Raw genomic sequence first — 20,658 nt, 5'->3', positions numbered from 1 at the left:
GACTCCCAAACAAAAAAAGTCCAGGCCCAGATGGCTTCACTGGTGAGTTCTATCAAACATTCAGGGAAGAGCCGTCACCAATTCTACTCAAAGTATTCCAGAAGATGGAAAACTTCCTAATACATTTTATGAAGCAAGCTTAATAACCCTCATACCAAAACCAGGAAGGACATCACTAAGAAAGAAAATTATAGACCAATATCCTTCATGAACATAGATGCAAAAATTCTCAACAAAATCCTAGGCCAGCAGCACATCAAAATGATAATACATCATGATCAAGTGGGATTCATATCAGGGATGCAAGGATGGTTCAACATTAGAAAAACGATCAACATAATTCACCATATAAATAAGAAAAAGAAAAGAACCATAAGATCATATCAATTGATGCAGAAATGGCATTTGACAAAATCAAACATCTATTCCTATAAAAACACTCAATAAAGTAGGAACTGAAGGAAAATTCCTCAACATAATTAAGAGCATTTATACAAAACCAACAGCCTACATTACTCTCAACGGAGAGAAACTGAAAGCCTTCCCTCTGTGAACAGGAACCAGACAAGGATGCCCTTTGTCACCACTCCTATTCAATATCATGTCGCAAGTCTTAGCAAGAGCTATACGGCAAGACAGAAATTAAAGGCAATCAAATTGGCAAAGAGAAAGTAAAGCTCTCTATTTGCAGACAATATGATTATATACATAGAAAACCCCAAAGACTCAGTAAAAAAGCTACTAGACCTTATTGGAAGATTCAGCAAAGTGGCAGGATATAAGATCAACATACAAAAATCAGTTAGATTCCTCTATACCAAAAATGACAGCATTGAAAATGACGTTAGAAAAGCAGTAACATTTACAATAGCCACTCAAAGGATGAAATATCTAGGAATAAATGTAACCAGGAAGCCTCCTTCACTGGGCGCGTTGTAGCCCCATTTTAGGTATTCCAATCAGTTATGGGCAGAAGACGGACTTACGAGCTTTCTATGGTGATATTTCTGGCTATTCCTTTCTCTCCCCGCCCAATTGTCTATTGTATAATGGTATGCCAGGGAAATCAAGATTCATAAGACAGCCAAGCATCTTAACATTATTTCCCCCCTGTTCCCCATTCCAACCATGTCTCAATCCCTGTATCCCAGAACCCTGTTGTTCCAAGGTTGTGCATACCTCATTATTTACCTCTGTCCCACTTAGCCCATGCAAACCTGCCTAATTGCTTTCCCGTCCGCTTTGTTCTTCCATTCCCCTCCCACTTCTTGTATATTGCCCCCCCTCCCTAGCACCCAAACGATCCTGTGTCTATTCCCTATCCTGTGCTCCACCTTCCCCTCTCTCCCCTCACCCTACCCTGCACAACCCGGTAACCAGCAAAGAATCCCCCCCTTTTAGTATGGGTTCTTTTTCTTAGTCTTTTACAGTAGTGGTCCTATGCAGTATTTCTCCTTTTGTGACTGACTAATTTCACTCAACATAATGTCCTCAAGGTTCATCCATGTTATGTGGTGGCTTGCAGCTTCCTTGTTATTCTTCAAGGTAGCATAATATTCCATTGTGTGTATGTGCCACAGTTTGTTTATCCATTCTTCAGCTGATGGGCACTTAGTCTGTCTCCATCTTTTTGCTGTTGTGAATAGTGCTGCTATGAACATTGGTGTGCATATACCTACTCGTGTTATGGCTCACATTTCTTGTAGATAAATTCCAAGTAGAGGAATTGCTGGATCATGAGGTATTTCTATTTCCAACCCTCTGAGGAAGCGCCATATTGCTTTCCAGAGAGGCTGGACCATTTTGCAGTCCCACCAGCAATGTAAGAGCATCCCAGTCTCTCCACATCCTTGCCAACATTTATTGTCCTCTATTTTTTTTTTATCTTTGCTATTATTGTTGGTGTAAGATGATATCTCATTATTGTTTTGATTTGCATCTCTCTAATGGCTAGTGATCATGAACGTTTCTTCATATGTTTGTTGGCTGTCCGGATCTCCTCCTTGGTGAAGTGTTTGTTCATGTCCTATGCCCATTTTTAATTGGGTTATTTGTCGTTTTCTTGTAGAGGTGTTGTAGTTTCCTATATATTTTAGAAATGAGTCCCTTGTGTGATATGTCACTGCAAAATATTTTTTCCCATTCTGTGGGTTCCCTTTTTACTCTTCTGGTGAAGTCTTTTGATGCCTTCCCTTGATTTTTATCCTTTCTATCTCCACTTTTGTTTTTTCTTCTGTTTCTCATTTTCATGCTTCTCCTACTCCTCTTGATTTTTCCATACTACTCTCTAGTCTCTCTCTTTTCATCTCCCCTTTCCATTATTTAGTCTTTGTCCACATCCTTTTATTTTCTGTCATTTTTTACAACTTTATTTCTCTCTTTTTAGCTATTATGTTCTTTTCCATGCTGCTGCTCATTTCTGTTTCGTTTTTCTCCTTTATTACATTAAGTTTTCACTGTTGTTTGTTCAGTTGTGTTTTCCTGTGTGTTTCCTCCATTTGCCCCACCTGACAGGAGACAACAATTGTGCCCATATAGCTCACCCACAACCATACCCTTCCCAGTTCCAGTCACCCTTGCTCAGCTTCTCCTCCCAGTAGATATTCAATCTATTTATCTAACCTTTCCCCTGGGCAAGAGCCAATAGCAGCTCCTATACCACCAGGTCAATAAGAGCCATCAGCCAACACCAGCCAAACCAATCCTAAACTGAGCAGCACAAATGGAAAATGGTGCACATGTTTCCATTTTCTAATCATACATGCCAGGAGACCGTTGGTGAGGGTCTAAGAACATACCAACATACAATCATCAATTACCCACATGCCAGGAGACTGTTGGTGAGGGTCTAAGAAGAACACACTAACATACAATCATCAATCACCCACATGCCAGGAGACCCTTGGTAAGGGTCTAAGAACACACTAACATACAATCATGAATTAAACACAACAACGACAGCAGTGTCTTAAAGACAGCAGATGATTTTACCTCACATAAAGAAAAAAGAGAGAGTCACTCAAACAAATGGACAAGATGCACAGCCCCTTGGTGCGGCCACTGTGTCAGTCCACCTTGGTGAGGGTCTTCCTCTTTTCCTTTCAATGGGTACAGAGTTTTATTTTGAAGTGATAAAAAAATGTTCTGGAACTAGATAAAGGTGGTGATTACACAACATTATGAAGATACTAATGAATCACTCAGTTTAAAATGGTTAATTTTATGTGTTACATGAATTTCACCTCACCAAAAAAGAAATCATATGGGGAGAAGTAATTTAGCATTTATGTTGCTATCTTAATTTTAGCGCCAATTTTCAGGCTCATGTTGTCAATTGAGAGGCCACAGGCTTGAGTGCCGACGAGGCAGCTCTACTCTTCACTTACGGGGTTGCCATGACGCGGAATGGCCTGAACAGCAACTAGCAACAATGCTGTTGTGAACTTTGTTGTGAACTTTGTCAAGATGACCCCTAGTAAATGGCATCTGTGAGACAGATTTCCTTATGACTTCTTTTCAGTTGGAAAATCTAAGAGTTTGGTGACACAGTTGAGAAATAGCCAAGGTGACCCACAAACAGAATAGAAAATGGATGACTGGGATTTCCTAAAACTTACACACTTGTGTGCATCAAAGGACTTCACTGAAAGACTAAAAAGAGAACCCACGCTGGGAAAAAATGTTTGGTAATGACATATCAGACAAAGGATCACTGTAAAATTTATAGAACACTTTAACACCTCAACAAGAAGACAAAGAATTCAATTTAAAACCGGTCAGATACTTCACCAAAGAAGACATTCAAGAGGCCAACAAACATGAAGAAAGGTTCATGATCAACAGTCACTAGAGAGATGCAAATAAAAACAACAATGAGATATCATTTTACTCCAACAATTTCAAAATTTTTTCAAAATTCAAAAAAAACCCAAAACAACAAATGCTGGCGAGGGTGTGGAGCGACTAGAACCTGTCCACACTGCTGGTAGGACTGTAAGATGATGTAACCGCTGTGGAAAATGGTATCACACTTCCTCAAAAAGTCGGAAATAGAAATTCCATACGACCCAGTAGTCACTTTACTTGGTATATATCCTCAAGAAATTAGAGCATGACACAAATAGATATATATATACACACCTGTGTTCATCACAACATTATTCACAATAACAAAAAGATGGAGACAGCCTAAATGTCCATCAACAAAAGAATGGTGAGACAAACTTTGGTACATACACACAATGAAGTGCTATGGAACACTGAAGAACAGCAATGAATCTGCGAAACACCTCACAACATGGATGAACCTGGAGGACATTATGCTGAGTGAAATTAGTCAGTCACAACAGGTCGAGATTGTATGAGACCACTGTTGTAAAAAGTTAAGAAAAGGTTTTTCTTGATAAAAGAAACATTTTATGATGGTTACTAACAACCTAAGGAACTCTGGTAGCGTAGTGGTTACCAGTCGGGTTGCTAATGTAGTTTGAAACTACCAGCTGCTCCACGGGAGAAAGATGAGGCTTTCTGTTCCCGTAAAGATTTACAGCCTCAGAAACCCTGTACAGGATCGCTATGAATCGGAACCAACTCCACAGCACATAACAATAACAACAACAACAACAACATATAAATGGAGAAAAGACTGAAGTTGTCAAAAACTTCATTTTGCTCAGATCAACCATCAACACTCATGGAAGCAGCAGTCAAGAAAGCAAACAATGTATTGCATTGGACAAATCTGCTGCATAAGACCCCTTTAAAGTGTTGAAGAGCAAAGATGTCATAGGATTAAGGTGGTTCTGACCCAAGCCATGGTATTTTCAATAACCTGATATCCATGCAAGAGTTGGATAATGAATAAGGAGGACAGTAGAAGAATTGATGCATTTAAGTTATGGTGTTGGAGGAGAATACTGAAAGCGCCATGGACTGCCAAAAGAACAAATAGATGTGGAAACGTAAAGGTAGACGTTTTATAGCAAGGACGGTAGTGAATAAGTTTTCAGTCTAGGAGCGGAGGTCCCTAGGACCATCAAGGGAGAAGAGCAGAGAGCGAGACCCTACCCAGAGAAGCAGTAATGCCTGAAATGGAGGCAGAGATGATGATGTGGAGTGATGGAGCAGCTGGAGACTTTAGATCCAGAGAGGGAGAGCGACTGTGTGCTGAAGACCTGGGGGGGTACGGGGGAAGGATTGCAGGGTATACCCGCTGGTTGGTTGATGATGCATGGAGGGGATTGTAACCATGGCAATGAGACGATATACGATAGAATGAATGTAAAACTAATGTTCTCCCATGTAAACTATCACATAATTCACAATATAACATTTAAGAAAAAAAAAAGAACAAATAGATTTGTGTTGGAAGCCAAGATGGCCAGACTTTGTCTGTCATACTTCGAATATATAGTTAGGAATGATCAGTCACTAGAAAAAGATCTCATGTTTGATAAAGTGGAGGGTTGGAGAAAAAGAGAAATATCTCCAGTGAGATGGATTGGCACAGTGGCAGCATCAATGGGCTCAAACGAAGCAATGATGGTGAGGTCAGCCCAGGACCGGGCAGTGTTTTTGTCCTGTTGTTCATAGAGTCACTACGAGTTGGTAGTGACTCAATGGCACCTAACAACAACAACAACAACAACATGGGGGGGGGCGGGAACGGATTATTCACAGGCTAGAGGGTAGACAAATATTAACATGGGGGATGGAGAAAGCAGTATACAACACGAGGGAGATTGGCAGAGGAAAGATGTAGATATCAGGAGACACAGGGAGCAATGCAAGAGTTAAAGTGAATAGAGGTAAACATGATTGATGGTTCAGGGAGGGGACTGCAATCATTGTAATGAAGCAAAGCATATGATCTGTTGAAGGTAAAATTGATATCTACTCTGTAAACCTTCACTCAATTCACAAAAAAGGTTAAAAGAAAAAGGTTTGAGCCCAGATGTGACCACATCTAGAATGCTTCTCATGCCTACAAACTGCAAACTACAAGCCAGGCAAAGCACAGTGAGGGGAGAATATGGCAATGAACACCTTTCTCTCTCTTTCTTCTGTCAGTTACATGGGAGAGGAGCCAAGTGTTTGGGGGAACTCACGACATTATCTGACTTTCCCTTTTCCTGTACTGTAATAGGAAAAAGAAGGACAATGCCTTTGATGACAGAATGTTCAACCAGAAAAAGCCCAGGGTTTTTCCTTTCTGGCAGCGACAAAGAGGAACTGTAAATCAGACACGTTCATCTCAAAAATATTTTGTTTTCCATGTCAATTTTAAATATTTTGCTTTAGAAGTCTAATGTAATGGAAGAACCAATACATTTACTAGGTTGAGATATACCCACCCTGTCCACAATACAATATGTTTAATGAAAATAAGACCCCTGGAGTGCATTGCCTACTTTGTAGTTTTGAAACAAAGGCAAATGACCTCTGGACCTAGATAAAAAATTAGAGCATACACTATTTTCAACATAATTACTTTCCAAAGCACCATCAGAAAGAAATGAGTATAACACAGTCAATGTGTCTCTCAGTAACCCATGTGTACAGACAAGAACTGCTTTACAGTTTTCAGGCCTGTGATCTTTTAGAAGCAGATTGCCATACATTTCTTCTGAGGCTAGGTTCAAACTACCAATGTTTCCGCTAGCAGAGTGCAGATACTTTGACACAATCCAGGGACTGCCTCCCCCTCCCCTAATAATAATAATAACCTCTGACCAAGTGCTTGAGCGCGGTGTAGCCATACGATACGACTGGACTGCAATCCACCAGGTTCGCGGTTTGAGCCCTATACAGGGTCTCTATGAGTCGGAACCGACTCAGTGGCCCTTAATAATCACAGCACAGAGTGCTTCATCTATACTGGTGCTAAGAGGCGCTCCACGGGTAATTCTCACAACAACCCTACGAGGCTGATGTTATTACTTCAGTTTTTACAGAAGAGAAACTAACACACAGAGAGGTTCATGTGTCCAGCTAGTTAAAAAAATAAATAAAGTGTCAGGCTCCCAAATCCAGCTCTTTTTACTCCAGAGCCTATGTGTGCTCTTAACAATTACACTGTATTTCCACCGAGTAGCCTAATTTCATTAAGCATTTCCCTACTAGTAAACATTCCCTAGTCTTTGTAGTCGAGGTTGCTTTTTTTTTGCCATTTGATTATTTTTACATCTGGAATTTGTTCTTGTGAATTGTGTGGGATGAGAATTTAATCTTTATTTTCCTTTGAATGGAGAAATGTACTAACCCCACTTACTGAATATTCCATTTCCCCCACTAATTTGAAATACTAATTTTACCATGTATACCTATATCTGAACGTGATTCTATTCTGAGCCAGTACATCAATAATAATCACTGTGTTCAGAGCAAGGTGCACATCAATGAATCCAAACTTTCCCCACATGCTCAGGTCCCCTGCCTGTCTGCCTTTGCCCATCTTCCTCCCTTCTCTTGGCATGCTTTCACCCCTTGGGCTTTGTGGCTCTCCCCACTCACCCTTCTCCATTATAAAAGTTTCAGCACCTTACAGTTTCCCCATACTTTGTTCTGGTCTCAAGGTTAACTTCTTTACCTGCGTTCTCATTCCCATCTGCCTCTACCTCCTCTGACATCTCATCAGTAACCATTCTCGTTTCTCAGTATTCCCGTCTCTCCACTACCTTTTACCCCTCTCATACTACAAACATATTCTGGTTGCCCCAACTTAAGAAACTAGTGCAGTTTCCCCTGCCATTCCTTAATATCCATCCACTCATCCATTCTCCTCTCTGCTCCCATCTCATGTTCAAGAATGCCTTGAGTCTTTACCACAGTTCCAAGCACTCTCCTGAAACCGTTCTTTGGAACACAAACCATTCGTCTTTTCTCATAGTTATGAACTTTTAGCAGACCTCAACGCTTATTCCTGAAGCTCACTGTCTCTTTTAAATCTCCAGCCCATCCCATAAACATGATTGTTTCTAAGAACTCAGTTCTCTTCCTTTCTACATTGTGTGTGTCTGTATGTCTCTTCCTCACTGTATCATATCAGAGTTTGGCTGAAAACACAGCTGGATTTAATGCTGATGCTTGACCTAGAACAAATTATTTAACCATTTTGAGTTTGGGTTCCTTTACATCATTTGCAAAACAGAGATAATAACTATTCCCTCAAAGCATTATTGTTGGAATCAAATAACATATAATAATAAGCAGCTACTTAGGCCCAGTAGGTGAATAATATTGGTTTCTCTGTTTCCATATCCAACTTTCAAGTGTTTGTGTTTCATTATTATTTTTTGTGTTTCAATCCAAATCTTTAGAACCAACTACCAAGTCTTGCCACATGGACATCCATCTTTGCTTCAAACTCAATGCTTGACACAGAATGAATAACTTTTCTTTCTGGAAGGAGGTGGGGTCTTTTATCTTAAAAGTTGACACCGGGATTCCTCTTAGGGAAGGCACTGTCTTTTGGGGGATATATTTTAATGAGCTACTTCAAATGGAGGGTGAAGCACCAAGGGCTTGGGTGTTCCTGTTGATTATGGAACCCAATCTGCTTCATGTTAGACACAACAGTAGTGTGCTTTCCTCTAAAGGGGAAAGGAGAGACGAGAGGAAGGAGACATTAAGACATGAGAGCTCCCGAGTAGGTAAAACACCTTGGCTGAAGTACCGTTGAAGGGTAATCATGTTTACTCTTCTTTTGGGACTGTCTGTATTTCTACATTGTAATTGTTGTGGTTGTGTGCTGTGGAGTAGGTTCCGACTCATAGCGACCCTGTACAGAGTTTCCGAGGCTGTAAATCTTTACAGGAGCAGAAAGCCTCATCTTTCTCCCGTAGAACAGCTGGTAGTTTCGAACTGCTGACCTTAAGGTTCACAGTCCGATTCAAAACCACTATGCTACCAGAGCCCCTTCACAACCTCACAAATCTTTAGTAAAAATCTACATTTTGAATACTTTATGTGAGTGGAATTTTTTGGAGAAGTTGAAGAGTGGGCTGATACCACATCTGTGTGAGGCAATAATAAGGCAACAAGCTGGAAGACAGTCACCAAGATGGTTATAGGAAAGAATATTAGCCCCTTCGGAACTCTCAGAAATCCTGGCACTGGAATCCCACATTTCACAATTTTACGGAATGGGTGGGTTTTCTAATTTGCCTTCACTGGCATTTGGGACTCCCTTCAAGAACAGTTTCTGCTCCAGACGCCAAAGTTCTATCAATGGCGCTTCATTTCTATAGGCATCCAGGCTGAAAACACTCTAGTCATTAAAACAACAAAAACATTGAATGTGTGTTTTGTGCAAAGCATCCTGATCAAGACCCTCAGCCCCTTTCCAAGCTGAATCCTAGTGGGTTATCATGTCTCTTTTCCCTACAAGTCCTCACCCAGATAAATTTTTCTCAGAACACCAGTTGGTCTCTCTCTGTTTTAGCTTCTATCCACGTCCCAGATGTTATTTTCCACTACCTTTCTAGGAGAACGTTCTGCTCTAACCAACTAATCTACACATGATTCTCTATCAAGAACATTTCCAGTCACCAGAACATTACTAATACTACCCTTCACACTGGATTATTGGAAAGTTCTGTCTTCAAGGCCATCTGTTCCCAAGAACCACATCCTGGTTGATCACTTGCTTCTCTTTATTTTATTCAATTGGCATAAACTCCTGTGTACTGTTAGATATTTAATAGCTTTACTGAAGCCAACATATAAAGCATAAAATTCACCCACTGCACAAGTCAATGATTTTCATAACCATAACTACAGTCCAGTTTGAGACCATTTCAATCACCTCAAAATGTTCCCTCATGCCTGTTTATCATTAATTCCCATTTCCAGTTCCAAGCCTAGGCAACCGCTGTTCTGCTTTCTGTGTCTAAAAATTTGCCTTTTATAGACATTTCATATAACTGGATGCAAAAATATATAGTCTTCTATATGGCTCTATTTCACTAAGTACAGAGTTTTAAGGCTTATGCACCTTGTAGCATGTATCAGAAGTTCATTCCCTTAAACTTCATCCCTTCGAGCCATACACCACTTACATGAATAGACCACATCTCATTTTTCTATTCACCAACTGAGAAGACACTTGGCTTACTCTCAGGTTTGGGCTATCATGAATAACACTACTAGGAACATTTACATAAATGTCTTGGTACGCAGCTTTTCATTGCTTTGGGTAGATTCTTAGGAGTAGAATTGCTAGGCCATATCGAAAATTTTATGTTTAATCTTTACTAAAGTACCAAACTGTTTTCCAGAGTGGCTGTATCATTTACATTCCTACCAGCAAAGCTCAAAGTTTCTGCTTTCTCCACATTAGCACCAACATTTGATGCTGTCTTCTGTATCTTAGCTATCGTAGAAGGTGTTGAGTAGTTGATCACTGTGGTTCTCATTTGTAGCTCTCCAAAAAGGAGGCCTGGTGTGGTGCTGTGGATTAATGCGTCAGACTGCAAAGTCGTTAGAATTGCAAGGTCAGTGGTTCAAGCTCACCAACTGCTCCTTGGAAACCCTATACAGGGTCGCTGTGGGTCAGAATTGACTCGACGGCATTTAACAAAAACAACAAATGACAAATGGCGCTGTGGGATAAGCACTGGACTGCTTACCATAAGGTCAGTGGTTCAAACCCACCAGGCACTCCTTGGAAACCCTATACAGGGTCACTATGAGTCAGAACCGACTCAATGGCACTTACCAACAATGACAGATGAGGAGTCCTAGTGTGGCCGATGTGGCTCTGGGCTGCTATTCAAACTCACCAGCAGATCCTCTGAAGCCCTATACAGGGTCACTATGAGTCGGAACCAACTCCACGGTACTTAACAACAATAAGGGTCCCACAAGCGGTTAAGTGATCAACTGTAGCCAAAAGGTTAGTGATTCAAACTTACCCAGAGGTACCTCGGAAAACAGGCCTGATGACTGGAAATGTCACAGCACTGAACACACAAAGGGGCAGTTCTACTTTGCACACATGGCGTTTACTTTGAACATATGTGTCTCAGCTATCTCATGCTGCTGTATCAGAAACATCGCAAGGACTTAGCCAACAGAACTGCATCTCTCACAACTCAGGCGGCTAGAAACCGGACTTCAGCGCACTGGCCCTGGAAAAGGTCCTGGCCTCCTTGCAACACCTGTAGGCCCAGCAGTCCTTCTGGCTCTCCATGGCTTTTCTCTTTGTCTCACCACCACCTAATGCATCCGATCTGTTCTTCAGGTGGTTGCTAAATTCAGGTGGGATCTTCCAGGTTGTATTTTGGCTCTTGTGGACTTGTTTTAATTATCTTCAGCTTCAGCCTGAACTTGCACATGAGCAGCTGATGGTCTGTTCCACAGTCTGAACCTGGCTAATAATATTGAGCTTTTCCACCGTCCTTTCTCACAGGTATATAGTTAATTTTATTCCTGTGTATTCCATCTGGTAAGTCATTGGTCTTGCAAAATTCTAATAGGTGGTCTCTAGCATCATTTCTAACACCAAGACCATATTTTCCAACTACTGATCTTTCCTTCCTCTTTGTTTCCAACTTTCACATTCCAATCATTACTAAGTGACTGAAGGCCAGAAAGTTGTGGGAGGACATTAAGAATATCATACAGGAAGAAGCAAAAGGTCATTAAAAAGACAGGAAAGATGAAAAAAAGAAAGAAAGACCAAATGGATGTCAGAAGAGACTCCAAGACTTGCTCTTGAGCACAGAGAAGCTAAAGCGAATGGAAGAAATGAGGAGGTAAAAGAGATGAACAGAAAATTTCAAGAGGCAGGGCAGCGCAAGTGAAACTCAAGTATTATAATGAGGTGTGCAAAGATTTAGATTTAAAAGCCAAAAGGGAAGAACACACTCAGCATGTCTTAAGCTGCAAGAACCGAGGAACAAATCCAAGGCTCAGGATGCAATGTTGAAGATTCTATGGGTGCTCTAGGAGCAGCACTGGACTGTTAGCTACAAGGTCGGCAGTTCAAACCCACCAACAGCTCCTGGGAAACCCTATACAGGGTTGTTAGGATTCGGAACCAACTTGATGGCATTTAACAACAACAATGGACAAAATATTGAATGATGCAGGTAGCATCAAAGGAAAATGGAGGAAAAGCACACAGTCACTGTACCAAAAAGAAACGGTCAATGTTCAACCACTTTAAGAGGTAACATATGATCAAGAACTGATGGTACTGAAGGAAGAAGTCCAAGCTGCATTAAAAGCACTGGTGAAAAAACCATACTCTAGGAATTGACGAAATACGAGTTGAAATCCTTCAACAAACTGATACTGCACTGGGGATACTCACTCATCTATGCCAAGAAATTTGGAAGACAGCTACCTGACCAACCAATTGGAAGAGATTGATATTTGTGCCCATTTCAAACAAAGGTGACCCAACGGAATGCTGAAATCATCTAACAATATTATTAATATCACATTCAAGTAAAATTTTGCTTAAGATAATTCAAAAACAGTTGCAACAGTACACCAACAGAAAATTGCCAAGAATGTGACATGGAGCTAGGGGGTATCATTGGTGACATCAGATGGATCTTGGCTGAAAGCAAAGACTACCAGAAAGATGTTTACTTTTGCTTTACTGACTATGCAAAGGCTTTTGACTGTGTGGATCATAACAACAACAAAGAAGACCAATTAATACCAGTATTATTCAAATTTATGAACCAACCACTAAAGCCAGTAATGATGAAAATGAAAAATTCTACCAACTTCAGACTGAAATTGAGCAAACATACAATCAAGATGTATTAATTACTGGTGATTGGAATGCAAAGGCTGGAAACAAAGAGGAAGGATCAGTAGTGATAGAAAAGATGTTGGAGATTGCATGAGACAATTTTGCACGACCAATGACTTATTTATTGCAAATACCTTTTTTTAAACAACATAGAAGAAGACTATACACATGGACCTCACTAGATGGAATACACAGAAATCAAATTGACTCCATCTGTAGGACGAGACTGTAGAAAAGCTGTGTATCATCAGCCAAAACAAGGCCAGGGGCAGACTGTGGAACAGACCATCAATTGCTCATATGCAAGCTGAGGCTGAAGCTGAAGAAAATTAAAACAAGTCCACGAGAGCCAAAATATGAATTTAGAGATCATCTCAAGGGCAGATTTGATACATTAGTATCCTATATTAAACTCCATATTTTAAATCCCTGGTCTCAAAATTAATATTACATTGATGTTCCTAATAGTGAAGAGCTTTTATAGTTATTTGACAGGCAAAGACTTCTTACTCTTGCTTTTAACTGCTCTGGCCATAGGACAGACCCATTGGACAAGTGTGTATAACACACACTCCAATATAGCACAAGTTTAGAAAATGATGACGTTTTTAGCTGCTCAGAATGCTGATTCCCATTCTGAATATTTACAATGCTCTTAAAAGTTGCAAGTTTACCTCTTGTGATCTGAGCAAAATGAATTATTCCAATTTTCAAATTTGCTCAAACATGTCGAGGGAAATGAACGCTCTTTATCAGGTACTAAACAACAATGAATTACGTTATCTTCATCACTTGCCCATTTCTTCCTGGACAGAGGAAACAGGACTAATGATTTTTATTGATGTGGATACTCGATGTTAAAAGATGGGCATGCAAGCATAAAAATACACAACTCAGCAAAGCCATACCTTTGCTAAGCAAATGATTATGGGCTTTCAAAGAATCAAAGGTCTAGAAGAAGACTTTAAAATAATGGATGGACTCTAACAAAAACATCACGAAGACACAACTTAATGCTGTAGAAGGGTACAGCAGAACAGTAGCACTGCTTGCTATACTAATGTAGAAATACTATACTATACAGAAACTAACTCCCACCATTCTTCCTGTTAAATAATGAATATTCATGAATTTATTAACAGAGCTAAAAATCATTGAAGAGCATATGTACAAGATTATTCATTGCTGGTTATGTGTAATAGTAAAGGACTGGGAAAAGAACACACATCTAGCAATAGGAGTTGGTTGTTACGTGCCAGCGAGTCAGTTCTGATTCACAGTGACCCTGTGTAGGGTTTCCAACAAGCAGCTGATGGGTCTGAACAATCAACCTTGTGGTTAGCAGTCCAGTGAAGATCCTACAGCGCCATACCAGGACTCCAGCAACTGAAGACTACAATTAACAAATGATGGAACGTGCACACAAGGAATAGTATCATACAGTTTATAAAAAAAAGAATAAAATGTTCCGATATGGAGATGGTATAAAAAGATCTCCAGTATTTCTGAACGTGGGGGTGGGGTGGGGAAATAAGATAAAGAACAGTCTAAATAAAATGCTATGCCTGCATTTATACCAGGAACTCTGAATTAACTGTACAGGGACCAATAAAAGTGGTTACATAGGGATCAGAGGTATCTAAGAAGGAAAGGTAACTGGGCAGATGGACCAGAGACGTTAGAGACACAATTTTCACAACACACCTTTTCATTCTTTTCAATTATGAACCGTGGATTGTATCACCTATTCAGAAAAATCATTTGATCAAAATCGAAACCATTTGATCCATTTTAGTTCTACCAATGATACAGAAGGAAGAAGTCCAACCTACGCTGAAGGCACTGGCGAAAAACAAGGCTCCAGGAATAGATGGAATACAAATTGAAGTCTTTCAACAAACTGATTCAGCACTAGAGGCACTCACTCATCTATGCCAAGACATTTGAAAGACAGCTACCTATTCAACTGATTGGAAGGAATCCACATTTGTGTCCCTTCCAAAAAAGAAGTGAAACAATGGAATGTGGAAATCATCAAACAATATCATTAATATCACATGCAAGTAAAATTTTACTGAAGATAATTCAAAAATGGCTGTACCAACAGTACATCAACAGCGAGTCAGTTCTGATTCATAGTGACCCTGTGTAGGGTTTCCAACAAGCAGCTGATGGGTTTGAACAATCAACCTTGTGGTTAGCAGTCCAGTGATGATCCTACAGCGCCATACCAGGACTCCAGCAACTGAAGACTACAATTAACAAATGATGGAACGTGCACACAAGGAATAGTATCATACAGTTTATAAAAAAAGAATAAAATGTTCCGATATGGAGATGGTATAAAAAGATCTCAAAAGAGGATGTGAAACTAGGAATATCTTTGCTGACATCAGATGGATCTGAAAGTAGAGAATACCAGAAAGATATTTACTTGTGCCTTATTGACTATGCAAAGGCTTTCAACTACGTGGATCATGATACGCTATAGATAACATTGCAAAGGGTATTCCAGAACACTTAATTTTGCTCATGAGGAACCTGTACTTATACCAACAGCCAGTCATTCAAACAGAACAAGGTGATACTGAATGGTTCAAATCAGGAAAGGTATGTGCCAGGGTTGTATTCCTTCACCACATTTACTCAATCTGTATGCTGAGCAAATAATCTGAGAAGATGGATTATATGACGGAAAATGGCACAATTAATAACCAGTGATATGCATATAATACAACCTTGCTTGCTGGAAGCAAAGAGGACTTAAAATACTTACTGATGAAGATCAAAGACTTCAGTATGACTTGCACCTCAGTGTAAACAAAAATCCTCATAATTGTACCAATAAATAACTTACGATAAATGGAGAAATGACTGAAGTTGTCAAAGACTTCATTTTGCTTGGTTCCACAATCAACACTCATGGAAACAGCAGTGAAGAAATCATATGATGCATTGCATTAGACAAATCTCCTGCGAAAGACTTCAGTTTGAGGACTAAAGTGCGCCTGACCTAAGCCATGGTATTTTCAATTGTCTCATATACATGTGAAAGTTGGACAGTGAATAAGGAAGACCTTAGAATTGATGCATTTGATTTGTTATGTGTGGGACCTGGTCCTGTTTTGTTGTGTTGCACATGGGTCACTATGAGTCAGAACTGACCCAATGGTATTTAAGAAAAACACCATGAGCCAGAGGGCAATCTAAGTTGAGAGTCCAAGCTACATGGTTCAGCCAGTCACCCAGAGGAGGCTAGGGTCGCTCTTGCTTGTCTACACTACAGGAGGCGACTACTCAAGTTTAGTCCCCTCAGGGTCCTCAGCAGGGACAAGGCCTCTGAGTTTTGCTTCAGTTTTCACACAGATCAGCTGGTGGATCTGAATCCCTGACTTTGCTTTCCAGTTAGCAGTGCCATGCTTATCCTCCAGTGCCACACTAGGACTCCAATTAGCTAAACCGTTTTAAGGACTGGTAGTGGTGGCTGTGTGCTGTAGAGCAGGTTCCAACTCACAGCGACTCTCTATAGGGTTTCCCAGGCTATAAACCTTTACAGAAGCTCTGGTAGCATAGTGGTTACAAATAGGGCTGCGAACCTTAGGGTCAGCAGTTCGAAACTACCAGCTGTTCCGTGGAAGAAAGATGAGGCTTTCTGCTCCTATAAAGATTTACAGCCTCAGAAACCCTGTATGGGTTTGCTATCACAGCACATAACCTTTACAGAAGCGGAAAGCCTCCTCTTTCTCCTCAGAGTGGCTGGTAAATTAGAACTGTTACCTTGCGGTTAGCAGACCAACTACGCTACCTGGGCTCCTTTTAAAGATTTGGTTGTTGTTGTTAAGTGCTGACGAGTTGGTTCCGACTCATAGTGGCCCTGGATAGGGTTTCCGAGGAACGAGGGGTGAGCTTGAACCGCTGACCTTACAGTTAAAACCAACTTTACAGTCCAGCGTCACACCAGGACTCCTAAAGATTGGTTGTTGTTAAGTGCCGTGGAGTCGGTTCCGACCCATGGTGACCCTGTATAGGTAGAATGGCAAAAATTGTTGGAGACTATTAAGTATTAGTTAACATAATACTAGCCTTTTATCATCATCACTCAACATTCATAGTTCTATTAATATCCTTTGGGGGAAGAGCTTTCCAGAGATTTATCTATGTTAATTTCCACATGTGAACTACTCTGGAGGCAGCAAACTACTAAAAACACTAAGCTCAGCAAAATCTGCTCCATCTTTTTTGATCATTAAAAGTATGAATGATTTCAGAAAAGGAAAAAAAAAAACATATATCCAAAAGGCACACCTCCTTTAATGCTGGCTTCAGAGACAATTTGCCCAAGGTTTATGAAAAATATGAGTGTTATCTTGGGCCATTCTTTTAATAGGACTAATTTTGTTCCTCTCTGCAACAATTCATTCTTTGGCACAAAAGCATGGAGAGGCACAGCTATGCCAGACACCCTGCAGGGGATTCAGGTTCATTGTCTGGCCCCTGCTTTTACCTGGCAGAGAAAGGACACACTGCTGAGATGCGATTATCTCATTAGTCTGTCTTCATTCAACCAAAGGAAAACCACCCTGCTCCAATACTGACACCTCCCTGCAAGATCACCCAAATCGCTGGCAGGTCCTATACCACAGAGGTGACATTCATCACCCCAGGAACATCCTATTTGATGACAAAGAACAAGCAGCCAGGCCAAGGGCTAGCAGCAGTTCAGCAGTGAGTGTGAGCTGTCAAAATCCTCCTCCACCCGCTACGCTGTGCAACCACGTTGAGGCTGGAAACATTTCTCTTTCTAATGGAACTAAAGATTCTGAAAACACACACAATGCACGTTCTATACATTTAAAATAACTCTGCCCTGTCCAGGTAGCCCCATCCCAAACACCCAGGCTGGTCCCTAACTCAGGCAAAGGGGCCATCGGAGTGACTCTAGTACTTGGGTTTCTGTGAGACACTTTCTCTCTTTCTCAGCTACAGTGCTACAAAAACGCATTTTCGTCCTCCATCTTCCAGCAGGCCACTGAAGCTTTCCCAAGAGATGTCCAATTTGAATTTGTCCCCTTTCCGCAGGCCCAGATACCGCGGACCAAGGACAGCACCTGGCCCGGGTCCCGCCCCAGCTCAGCCGGCAGCTCGGGAGGAGGGATGGTCGAGGCTGTGAGGGTGTCCAGCTCCCCGGAACGACGACAATGGAGCCGGCTCACGTCCTGGGCTGGGGGGTGGGGGGCTCGGTGACCCCGGTGACCTCTCCAGGCTCCTAAAGCTACCTCTCGGATCTGCCCGAGGGACTGGGCGCCCCTCATTCTCACCCTCGCTGGTTTGGGGGCGCTCTCGGATCCCGCGCCCCCCAGCACCTGAGCGGCCCGGCTCGGCTCCCCACTTCCTCCATAGTTCAGCGCCCGCCCATCGCCCACCGCCCCTGGCCCTCACCGGACTTGGGCGGATAGCGGTACACGGAATTGGATGGGATGTCCACCTCCTCCACGCCCGCGTGCTGCCGGCTGGTCAGGGCCCCCATGGCCACTGCAGCAGTGGCGCCCTCCGTTTCACCGCGGCCGCTCGCCCCGCGCCCCGTGCGGGGCTCGGCTGCCGGCCGCGATCGGCTCTGCTGCAGCGCTGCGGCTCTGGCGGCGGGGGACCCCCGGCGCGCCGCACACCATCCTCCGCGGGCACCACTGCGGCGCCTCTGCCGAGGGGGGCTGCAGGCTGGGCCGGGGGCGCCGCCGCCGCCTCAAGCCGCGTGATGTCAGAGGCGGCTCGCGCGCGGGGTACAGCGTCGGCTCCAACCAATGGCACGGTGGGGCGGGAGCGACCGCGCCTGGCCAGCCAATGAGAGGAGCTATGCAGCAGTGGCCGCTGGCGTGTGCCTCGCGCGGGGAGTCGCGGCGGAGCCTGGCGCGCGAGGACGCCGGCTGGGGACTCGCGGTCGGGGGCGGGGCCGGGATTTAGGGGCGGGGTCTTTTCGTGGGCAGGGCCAGCAGGAAAAAGATGCCCAAGGACCCTGAGGGAGCTGGAGCAGGACCTACAGGGAGGTCGAGGGCGGCGCGGACCCGCAGAAAGCATCGCCCACGCCCACCCCAAAGCCTGTTTACCACCGGCTCAAATTACCACGAACGGAGCCGCCTCCAGCGGCCCTTGTCTGGAGTTTGCTCAGCGTTACCCCGAACATCTACAGAGTGCTCTTCCAGCCCTCAGCTTCCCAACTTTGGGGGAACTTTCTCACCCTCAAGTTCAGCAAAAGTAAAATCGCTAGACACCCCACAAAGTGGGAAGAGAGAGGTACACCCTCAAGTTCCAGTGGGCTCAAAGAGTAAAGTTCCAGTGGGTTCTAGGAGTAAAGGATTCTGCAACCTTAACGTCTGTCATGCTCTCCCTACCTCCCCCCACCCGTGTGTCTGGACCCCAGCTTCCAGGAGTGCTGCTGGTGGTGGTGGTGGTGGTGGTGATGTGCCCTCGAGTGGGTTTCCAGTTATAGCGACCCTATAGGGGGTTCCAAGAGCAACTGGTGTGTTTGAAATGCCGATCTTGTTGTTAGCAGTCCAGTGTTTATCCTACAGCTCCACGCCAGGGATCAAACCAAGAAGCAAGATTAACTAATGCTGATGACCAGGTAATAAGATGGGAACCCCTCTCACTTGTTTATAGATCTTGTTTATAGATCCCTCCCACAGTTCATGTAGCCCTGAAAGAGGAAGGTATCAATCCAAGATACGATCAAGATCTCAACTTGTGACTGTATCTTGGAAACTATACGTCGGAGACCTTGAAAAGGCCTATAAGTTTCCTTTGGAAGAGAAACAAGCAGGGGAGAGGGAATGGGGCCAGCACACAGGCTTCTCTTGATAAAAACACACAAAGCTGGGAGATGCTTGGACAAGTAGAAGACGTCACCTCAAAGCATAATTACAGACATTTGTGCTTGAAACCTTTTATTTATTTGAGGGTCTGGTGTTTTTCTCTGAGTGGACCATCAACATACATTTCAACTGTTAGAACATGACTAACTCCTGTTTCCCTATGACAACATTTGAAGTACAGTTTGGGGTGCCTCGTTGCCTTGATTAGGGTTATAAAGTAGTTTGAAAGAGCCTAGTTTTTTAGGTGTCCCACTGTTATTCATAAGGTTTTCACTGTTCAAGTTTTAAGAAAGATGCTTATCTGTGATCTGTGAGATATGGAAAGGCGTTCGACTGTGTGGATCATAACAAATTATTGATAACATTGAGAAGAATGGAATTGCAGAACATTAATAGTGCTCATGTGGAACCAGTACATAGACCAAGAAGCAGTCATTAGGACAGAATAAGGAGATTAAACCTACTCACTGTCCACAAGCCTTGGAGTTACCAAGACTGAATCTTTATAGGAGCAGACAGCTTCATCTTTCTCCTGCAGACCAGTTCTTGTGTTTGAACTGCTGACCTTATGGTTAGCAGTCCAATACTTAGTCAACAGTACCACCAGGACTCCGTGAGCAAAAGGTTAAATACTAATTAGGAAAGATGTGTGTCAGAGTTGCATTATTTCATCATACTTATTCAAACTGTATGCTGAGCAAATAATCCACAAAACTGTATTATATGAAGAACGTAGCATCAGGATTCACAGAAGACTCACTGACAACCTGCGATATGAAGATGACACACTTTGCTTGCTGAAATTAAAGAAGACTTGAAGCACTTAATGATAAAGATCAAAGACTACACCTCAACATAAAGGAAATAAAAATTATCACAATTGGACCAATTGTTATTGTTGTTAGGTGCCATCAAGTCGGTACTGACTCATAGCAACCCTCTGCACAACAGAATGAAATACTCTGCCTAGTCCTGCGCCAACCTCATAATCATTGCTACATTTGAGCCCATTACTGCTGCCAC

The 20,658-nt window shown here is 42.5% G+C and overlaps 1 protein-coding gene across 1 annotated transcript in view; it reads right to left on the bottom strand.

Annotated features, from left to right (window-relative positions):
* Nucleotides 1–18,311, bottom strand: part of RNF157 (ring finger protein 157) — a 110,875-nt gene extending 92,564 nt beyond the window's left edge. Inside the window, exon 1 of the mRNA XM_006869554.1 lies at nt 18,209–18,311. Within this exon, the coding sequence (XP_006869616.1) occupies nt 18,209–18,296 (88 nt within the window). The 5' untranslated portion in view covers nt 18,297–18,311. The remainder of the gene's footprint in view (nt 1–18,208) is intronic.
* Nucleotides 18,312–20,658: the final 2,347 nt, after the last annotated feature.

Source organism: Chrysochloris asiatica, unplaced genomic scaffold (genome assembly GCF_000296735.1).
Source record: "Chrysochloris asiatica unplaced genomic scaffold, ChrAsi1.0 scaffold00132, whole genome shotgun sequence".
Taxonomy (NCBI): Eukaryota; Metazoa; Chordata; class Mammalia; order Afrosoricida; family Chrysochloridae; genus Chrysochloris; species Chrysochloris asiatica.
Note: the sequence above shows the minus strand (reverse complement) of the source record. Positions and strands in the feature narration are given on the sequence as shown.